Source organism: Neophocaena asiaeorientalis, unplaced genomic scaffold (assembly GCF_003031525.2).
Source record: "Neophocaena asiaeorientalis asiaeorientalis breed wild unplaced genomic scaffold, Neophocaena_asiaeorientalis_V1.1 scaffold180, whole genome shotgun sequence".
Classification (NCBI taxonomy): domain Eukaryota; kingdom Metazoa; phylum Chordata; class Mammalia; order Artiodactyla; family Phocoenidae; genus Neophocaena; species Neophocaena asiaeorientalis.
The window spans coordinates 1224860-1234305 of NW_020173697.1; the positions used below are offsets into that span (position 1 = coordinate 1224860).

The 9446-nt window shown below is 48.9% G+C and overlaps 1 protein-coding gene across 3 annotated transcripts in view; it reads right to left on the reverse strand.

The window, feature by feature from the left end:
• The window catches only part of GALNT7 (polypeptide N-acetylgalactosaminyltransferase 7), a 59403-nt gene extending 50180 nt beyond the window's left edge, over positions 1-9223 (reverse strand). For all 3 annotated transcript variants that reach the window (XM_024750515.1, XM_024750516.1, XM_024750517.1), the window contains exon 1: positions 8768-9223. In XM_024750515.1, the coding sequence (XP_024606283.1) occupies positions 8768-9204 (437 nt within the window). In that variant the 5' untranslated portion in view covers positions 9205-9223. The remainder of the gene's footprint in view (positions 1-8767) is intronic.
• Between the last annotated feature and the right edge of the window lie 223 nt (positions 9224-9446).

Below are 9446 nucleotides of genomic sequence, written 5' to 3' on the forward strand. Positions count from 1 at the left end.
GGGGACCGTGGCGCATCCCCAGGGTCTTAGGAACCTGGAGCTCAGGTGCTCAGATCTGTCTCCGGAGCCCTTTTTCCCGGCTCTGGTTTGCTCTCTGGGACTTGCCTTTCTGCAGTAGGTGCGGGTGTTTTGCTTCTGATTGAAACGGCAGTGCTCATTCTACAGCGAGTTACTGGGTTATTAAAAAATAAGTCTCCTCCACATTGGCTACGTTTGGGACAGTGGACTTTCCCCTGGGATTCCATGAAGAGGAACGCAAAACCGTGGCCATTTCCCAGTGATGAACTAAAAGATATTACTGAATGTGAACTGTGTTTTTATATCATTTTAACTCATGTAATAACTCTTATATGTTGCAAGGATGACAAAAGAGCAATTCTATTTGTGATACTAAGTGCATTTTTAACATATTTGGCTTCAAGTGAGCAAAGGTGATGGACTTACTGACAAGTGTACCCAGGGAGTCATACAAGTTATTCCTGTTGCTCCTCCCCCAGGCCCTGCTTGAGAGGAAACAGCGCTGCTGACCCGCCTCACAGCTCTCCCCAGGAATCTTCCCCGCCCGGAGGGGGAGCTGTCAGAACTGACCCCCTGCACGGCAGGCCCCCACGACGGCTGTTCTCTTGCTCTCTGGACAGCCCCTGCCTGACTGGTCCCACCTCACCTACACCCACTCGCATGGCTGGCCTTCTCTCCTGGAGCCTGATCAGTAAAAATGCCTACGTACTCGCCCCGGGCCCAGCTGGTGGTTGCTGGTACTGTGCTTCCAGAACAAATGGTTGGTTTATGCGTGGCCTAAAAATAGCCAGCTTCAGGTAGATGATGCCTCTTAAGTGTGAGCAGCACCTCGCTGGGTGTTTGGCTTTGACTCACTGCAATAGGGGCACTCCTGCTCCAATGCCATACACATTTTTTCCCCTGGAAGGCCTTCTGTTTTGTAAAATCATGCAGAAAGAAAGAGAAAGAAAAAAGAAGAAAACAAGAAAGGAAGGGAGGAAGGAAGGAATGGAGGAAGGAAGGAAGAAAGAGGACTTAAAGGAACAACAGGGCTAGGACCAGGCCACTGGAAACCCAGGGCGCATGGGGACCAGGGCCCTAAAGAAACCAAAGTCAATCAGTTAAAGTCGCTACCAACATGCAGTTTCATCACAGCCCATCCCTGGCATCCGCGCAGCCTTGAAGCCCGGGGGCTCATCTTCTCCTTGTGCAGGTCCTGGGAGATATTATCTTCTAGCGCAGGGCAGCGATACCAGAACTAAAAGGTGGTCCAGGGCAGCCTTTCTCCTCCATCATGTTCTGCTTGGCTTCTCGGGGACCCCTAGGGTCCACGCCGCCCAGCACAGTGCAGCACCGGTGTCCTGAGGCCCTCACCCCGTTCCTGGCGCTAGAGAGAAAGACTTTCTTCTCCGGATCTTCATAAATACACTGTCCTGGCGGTCACTTTAACTTTGGGACACCCTGCCGGCCCACCTCCAAACATCACCATGCAGGAGGAAATGGAGGACCCCCAGGACCACTTCCCTGTTTACCAAACACCTGAGGGCCCTACGCACAGGGGACACAGCGAGGGACCAGGCTGAATCTGACGGTCTGGTGGCCGAAGCACCAGGGGTCGTGCCAGCCTCCGGGTGGAAGGGCCCATGCCTGACGTCCACCGGGCACTGTGGCAGTTCAGACGCTCCCTGCTGAGCGACTGATGACTTTTTAGCAGAGGATAATGACCAAACACTCTGAAATGACCGTCAGCTCCAAATCTCAGATGCTCTAGTAGGAAAGGGTACCAAAACCCCCCCTTCATCTCCATGTCAGAGCTCTGGATGGGTGGGAAACTCACCCTGGAGAGAAAGAAAGAGTCAAGGTCTCCCTGACACTGTCACTGGGGTGGGATGTAACGAGGTACCTCGCGGTGCCTCCATGCACACAGCTAGCCTCCAGGGACTTACTGTAAACTCCCGGTTGGGTGTGGAAAGCTGTGCGAAAACAAGTCAAGCACCTGGGGTTATACTTTTACCAGGCAAACCCTGTCCTTTTGTAACATGGTGGGTGGGGTGTGTGGGGAGATGAAGCTATGTTCGTGGGAGGGACCTCGGTGACCACACGGGGTCTCGGCGGTACAGAAACGTCCCCCCTGGGGACGGGAGCCACCCCTGCAGGCTGCTGAGGAGGGGGGTTCGAGGCTGCTGGTACCCTGCTAACGGTGGCCCGGAGCAGCAGATGACCTCCATGTCCAGTTTCTGGAGGCACCCCTCTAAACTGCTGTGCGAACTAGGGTGACCTAAGTTACCCCAATAGCTCCAGTAACTCCCATTTGGCTAAATACGTCTCCTGTGGTCAGCCAGGACCTTGAACAAAAATCGGCTGTGCCCCCATCATTGAGAAAATCCCAAAGTGCAGTGTGTGTGTGTGTGTGTGTGTGTGTGTGTGGTGTGTGTGTTTTCAGACGTGTATGTTTAGAAGAGAAAGAAGAAAAGAAACTAAGTATCAGAACACAATTTATGCTTAAAGTTCATTTGGAAAACCCCTGAACTTACAAAAAGTGGCTCCCAAGAGTAACGACTTTCAGGCCAGTTAGAAAGCAACACTTTTTGGATGTAAAAGCAGCAGCCATGTCCACTGTGGGTCACCTGAAACCAATTTCAAATGTGCTTCCTGCAGGTTAGCTCTACTGCTGCCAGACTGCAGTCTGAAAAATGAGACGTGCTTTGGGTAATCCAGGAGAGGAAAGGAGTGCATGTCAACGGTCGGGACCCGTGCCGTTTGGATGGCGTCGTACAGAACCAGTGCTCATTGTGCTAACAGAAACTAGGACGCAGCACTGAAGTTCATGTGCACATACGTGATTCACATACACATGTGTGTCCATGATGTATAGACAATTCTAATCATTTGTTTTACCCTCTTATGAGCGGCTCCTTACATTTAGTCAGTGTTAATTGAAACCCATGGGTCACAATGTATAGGAACTGAAATTAGAAAAGAACCCTATAGCCTATTTTGAAAATACCAACTATCTGATAAATTATATTACTATATTCTACACAAAGGTATCAAAGAGAGCCCTTAACACAGATGGAGAATGAAAAAAGCTCACGACCATAACTACCTTAAATAAAATTAAATATCAGTATTCTGGTATCAGGTAAGAAGGGAATTACCTAGTGTATAAGGCAGGAATGTCAGTGTATAGTATCTTTAAAAAACCACCTCAGTTTCTCACAGACGAGCTTAACAAAGTTATTAACATTTGCATGGCTCTTAGAGTTTTTGAAGCACTTTAACATCTATTATTTCGCTCTGTCAATGCAACTGAGATAGCTTTCTACAAAATAGAAATGCAACAGGAGTGTAGGCAGGAGGAAAGGTTAAACAGTAGAAGCAGATGAATTTGTTCAACAAGTCAAGATACTTATTAATTCATTTGTTTGAAACAAAATAGCTTGGATTATATACCCCTGCTTGTCTGCCTTCTTGGGCAGAGAAAGGGCAAGAATAATTTCCACATATTTGCATCCGCCGTTAGTTCACAGTAAAGGAAATAAAATCCTACGCTTTATTAGAAGAAAACCTAACGTAACCGCAAACAGCACTTCCCACAAATGGGCTCGGCCCCCTGCGGGGCTCAGCACGGGGGAGGGGCACTCGCCCGAGGCCCAGGTCTGGGGCACAGGTGCTCTGGGCAGAGCAGCTTGTTCTGATCCTGCCCCCTCCTTGGTCAGTGGTGGCCTTCTCCCCGTTTCTGAGCTTCAAAGCCTTGTACCGATGTCTGATTCCTTCTTCCCCTCCGTCAGCTGCCAGCACCTCCTGTTCTAACTCTTGTTCTCCCCCTGAGTCTCCTTAGTCTGGTTCTGGGGCCTTCACTCAGGTTCCTACTGTGATACTATGGACCCTCTACCAGGTCAGGCCCCCACCCGCTCCGGACACCCCAGCAGCCTGACACTCCTCAAGTTCTCTCGGTACCCCTTCAGTGGGTCTTCCCTGCACCGCATTCAGTGCAGACTATGAATAGCAGCACTGGGGGCCTGCAAACGCCACCCTCTCTGTCCTACCAGCTGTGTCTCTATGTCTCTGCACTCACTGACCCATCCACGTAAGCCACGGCACCGGACTTCCTCCCGGTCCACACCTACCGTCCTGCCCTCTACACCTGTAACCTCCCCCTGGGAAACCTCCTCCTCGACGGGCCCGTCCCTAGTGCTCGCCCCGTAAATCCTTTCCTGACTTCCCTGTAACTCAGCGCGGCCCCCCTCTCCTTCCCTCAGGCTCTTTACGTCGCGGTAACCTTTCCCTTCTCCCCAGGGGTAGATGGCGAGCCCCTTGAAGGCAGGGACTGTACTTTCTTATTGCTGCATCCCTGACGGGCTAGCACAGTGCCTCGTTTATTGGAGAGACTCCATCTCCGCTGAACTGTGCAGAAAATCATGTATATTTTTTTATAGAAAACAAGCATGAAGGCAGGTGAGGTCATTCCTGGCTCAAGCCTTTAGAAAAGAAGGAGGCCTCCCGTTCCCTCCAAACACTGTTACTCACCCTCCTAATGAGCGATCAACAGCCAGTAAATGACTCAGCCAGGGGATGTGATTCAAAGCTGCAACAGACGTGAGCCTGAGTCACACTGGCAGCTGGGCAGTTCTGTCCTGCTTTTCATCCGAAAAGCCGGAGGGAACGGCCACAAGAACGAGCGAGTGAACCAGGGGCAGATGTTGTAACTGGACAAACAGCTCGAAGCTGGGTTCCCAAGCGTGGCAGGTGGCTCATTATGCGTGACAGAGGCAAGAGAGCAGGCTAATCAGGCCTAGATCCCACAGCTGCAGAGATTCAAGCCCTGTGCAGTAGGCTCTCCGGGGGGACCAAGTGTGAGGGAGGGCGTGTGTGTGAGGTGGGCCCGTGGGATGCTTTCACTTTGCTGGTAGAGCAGAAAAGTGCTAATATGCACATCAGATACTACGTGAAAATTAGCAGTGCTTTATTTGCTGTTGACCTTTTTATTTTGGCGAAAACTCTTAAGATTGACCACGTTCTAAATTATGAATAACTCAACTTAGAAATTATTTACGAGTCTACACTGAATTTTACAGTGTTCAAACAGGAAAGAAGCCTATCCCATTTTTTTAAAAAAGGTGAGAAAGAATCAAATTTAAAAAATAATCTGGACTCAGTTAAAAAATCTTCTGGGAGTATGTTTGCATATTTTGAGTATAAACAAGAGTTTTCTCACTAACAGAATTTTAGAAAGGGGTTTAGGATCAATTGCTAAGATAGCCTTGGTCCTTTTATCTGACTGGGGACACGATCCTTGCAGGAACATGCAATAATCTTATTTCTAAGCGCTGCTCCAGTTATGCCAGAGAAACTAACAAAGAAATGATCAGCCTATGGAAAGGCATGGCAGGAGGAAGGAAGGAAGATTAGAGGAAAGAAGAAAAGAAGGAAGGTGACGGGTTGGGGGGGAACGCAGTTAGGAAAGACAGCAAAAGGCAGGAAGAAAGACGACTGTAGGAGAGCAAGACCCAGAGAGATGGGAGCTTCAGAGGCGCCTGGCGTGTCTGAAATCATCAAAGGGGACGAAGGCTTTGCCATCAAGGGAGGTGCGAGGAGATGCAAGATGATGCAGACACGGCAGTGTGGGGGGAATCCACATTTTCCAAAAAGCAACAGAGGACCTCAAAGCTGCATAGTTACAGAAACATTCAAGTTTAGACAAACTGTGACCTGAAGAAAGTGCCACAGCAATTAAAAAAGAAACAGCCACTAATACTTAAGTTTCTAACCCCCAGGCGTGTGGTACAACTTTTAGTCTATTATGTCCTTTAATCCCAATGCCAATCCAGGGGGTAGGCATTGGTAGACCCATGTGATGGATCAGGTAACTGATAGGGAGGGTAAGGAGCTGGTCTGAGATCTCGTGTCTGGTAATGGAGCCAAGGTCTGATCCTAGCGGACTCCTTCATTCACTCCTTCATTCACTCACTCATTCATTCACTCTCTCAACAGATGTTCACCACGGGACACGGCCAAGCTCCTGGGTGTCACTTACTGGAAGTAGCTGGTGAAAAAAAGAGACAAATTCCTTGCTCTCGGGACCTTATCATCTAGTAAGAAAGACAGTCAATAGCTAAGTTAACCAATGTCTAATCATAAAATTTGAGAGATACTAGGAATGAAACGGCCAGAGAGGAGTAATGGGAAATAAAGCAGGCCAGAGAGTCTGACGGAGCCTGAGGGTTGGGAAGGGGCCACAGAGGAAGGAAAAAGCCCACAGAGGTGAGGGAGCTGGTGGGGGCGGGGGGGACATGCAAACGCCCCCACCGCGGGAGAAGATGTCCGGCCAGAGCGAGGTGGGCAGGCCCGGAACGTTTTATTCTAGGTGCTCTGGGAAGGCAAAGAATGATGTTACCCGGGCTAGGTGTCAACAGGCAGGAGGCGCTGGCGGGATTCTAGGAGAGATGACAGTGGCGTGGCCGTGGCTGGTGACAGGGGAGGTGGAAGGGTGGACTGGAGACGGAGCGTGGTGGCAGGAAGAAGAGGCCTGGGGGACAGAAGGGATGTGAGGGGCGCAGGAGGGGGAGCCACCGAGGACCACACTAGTCCTGGGCGCTGCCCTGCCGTGTATGCATGTATACCTTTGATCTTCTTGGCATGTTTCTTTCTTCCTTTTTTAAAATTATAGTTGATTTACAATGTTTCAGGTGTACAGCAAAGTGATTCACTCACATATGTACATATATATATACATATGAATATACCTATTCTTTTTCAGATTCTCTTCCATTATAGGTTATTTCAAGATACTGAGTATAGTTCCCTGTGCTCTACAGTAGGTCCTTGTTGGTTTTCTATTGATATTCTACATCTTAGCACATTTCTTACACCGAAGAGTGAGCTAGATTATTTTAAACTGATTTTCAAACTGGTGTTTTACATGTGTACCTTTTATAAGTAATTCATGTGCTAAAATCTCCGTTTCCACACTGAGCTCACCCTGGGATGGCCACCCTGCCCTGGTCCACACTGTCCAGGAAGGGATGGGGCAGAGCAGGGAGAAGGCCTTTCTAACCGGGCCATCTGGGGTAGGACCACAGCTCTGCCATTTCTCTGGGCAGATACAGAGAAGTCACTGCGCTAAGCCTCAGACTTCACATTCACACGTGGCAACTCTCACAGTTTGCTTGTGAGAATCAAATAAGATCACTTGCAGGAAGTCCTGGCCTGTAGCAGGAAGTCAGTGTTAGACTCTCCCCTTCCTTTCCTTCCCCATCATGGTGAGGAGAAGGCCATCAAGAGGTCCTCCGAGAACCCCCCCCCTGTGACAGACGCACGGTCTGAGACTGTCTCGGGTAACTGGGATGCACTCCAGGGAGGACCGCAGATCCTGTTTGGGGGCCTGAAGTGTCCACGCACGGCAATTCTCGCTCTATAACAACAACCTCAGCCCCTGCCTAGGGGGGCTGCCAGATAAAATACAGGATGCACAGTTAAATTTGGATTTCAGATAAACCACAAGTATTTTTAATGTATAAGTATATTCCAAACACTATTTGGGACATACTTATACTAAACATTTTCCATTGTTTAACTGAAAGTAAATTTGACTGAGCATCTGCTATTTTTTTTTTTTCTTTCTAAATATGGCAAATCTGCGACCAGGCAAATCTCTGCATTGGTCAGGAATAACTGCTCCCACACTCTCCCTTCACAGTCCCCCGAGATGCTCCAATTCTTCTCTGTACTAGAGGTTATGTCCCTCACCACCCTGGTTCTCTACTGCTTCTCTTTCTTTCTTCTCTGCATATTTCATGCACCCCCCTCTCACTCCTATCATATCAATAAAGGAAGGTCCAAAGTCTCTGGAGTAGCCCTCTGGTAGGTCCAGAATTTGACTGCAGGGTCATAAAGGATGCTGCTGTGGGGACCGTGTGTGTGTGCGTGCGCCTGCTGTGTTCACTTCTTAAAACGAGGACTGTGTTAATCACGCATCACAGGGAATACATCTGGAAAGTTTTGTAGTAGCAGTGAATTAAACTTGCATCCACACCGTGGAAGCTAATGGAAGCTGCTTAGACCCTCTGAGTAGGATCAGTTAGTGAATAAACTGAAGGAGAAAAAGCTTTGAGTTCATTCAATAATCACCATTATCAAAAGTCAAGAGTTGGAAACCCTTTGTTTTAAGTCACACTACATGAAAAGCACTTGAACGTGAGGGCTACGGTTTCACCTGTCTGAAGGCGCCTTTTATACAGTACATACTCGGGAGCTTCCGTTCCCAGTTTCAGTGCTGAGGGTAAGAAGGGAAGAAGGCAAACAACCAGTTAGTTCCAGAGGCAACCCGAGCAGCATTCCTGTTTACCGTCCCACAGCAAGACAAGGAGCTTTGTCCAGAAGGAGAAACAACGCACCAAGAGAGACAGCTCTGTTATTCACACATTGTCAGGTGAACTTAAAGCACCTCCTATCAAGAGTTACTTCACAGCCTGGTACAAGCTCGTTTTCTCTCTGTGGACTGGGAACAGAACGTTCAGACCGGTGCCCGTCCGGGGACAACACTTTGAGCAGCAGTGGTAGAGGAGACCCCAGAATTTTATACGCCACACCCTCAGTAAAATAACACAAATGGGGAGATCTCCCCCTTCTGGCCACTTCGTGGACCAAAGACCCTCTTATTCCCTTTCAGTGAAGGCACAAAATATGTTTTGCACTCTAACCATCTAAGTAAGTCTAGGTATCTATGGAAACGCGCGCCCAGGTCAGAAAGGGGAGGGGTTGTGCTTACTCTTCTTGTCGTAAGTCACTGACGCTGCGGTCCAGGGAGATCATGTCACTCGCCACCATGTTAAATCCAAACTCTTTAATGCTGGCTTGAACTGCATGTTTGAATTCTGGTCCCAAAACCAACGGCTTGGCTTTCTCTCCAGGGCCACCAAACACTCCGTGAGGCTCGGGCTCTTTGGGTTCAAAGTTACCGAGGACCCCTGGGCGGAGCACAGGATCACGGTACGTGAAAGTCTGAGGCTTAAATGTGAGATACTGCCTCTGCATTATGTCTTTCTGGTTATCTCCTCCAGCATGGCGCTCTTGTTCATGTTTGGCCTTGTTTTTTCTTCTAATAGACTCTAAGTCCACTTCTACTCCTTCAACATGAGGCCAGGGCACCACGGGTTTGAATCTGTCATCCCCAGGAGCTAGTCCATTGCCCCCTCGGTCAGGCATGGGGTTATTAACAGCTCTGTCTTCCTACACAAAAGGGAGGGGGATATACAGTGAGTACATGAAGGCAACCACAACAGAGTTTATGACACCAATTTTCATGTTTTCAAAATAGCTGAGGCAACAAATGGTCTGAAATATGAAACAGAAGTAGGCCATGAATCAGGGCCCCCAATAGAAGGTACCTTTCCCAGGGGGAACCAAGAAGAGACTATTTCCTTGCCTAACCGTTCCAAAACAAAGGG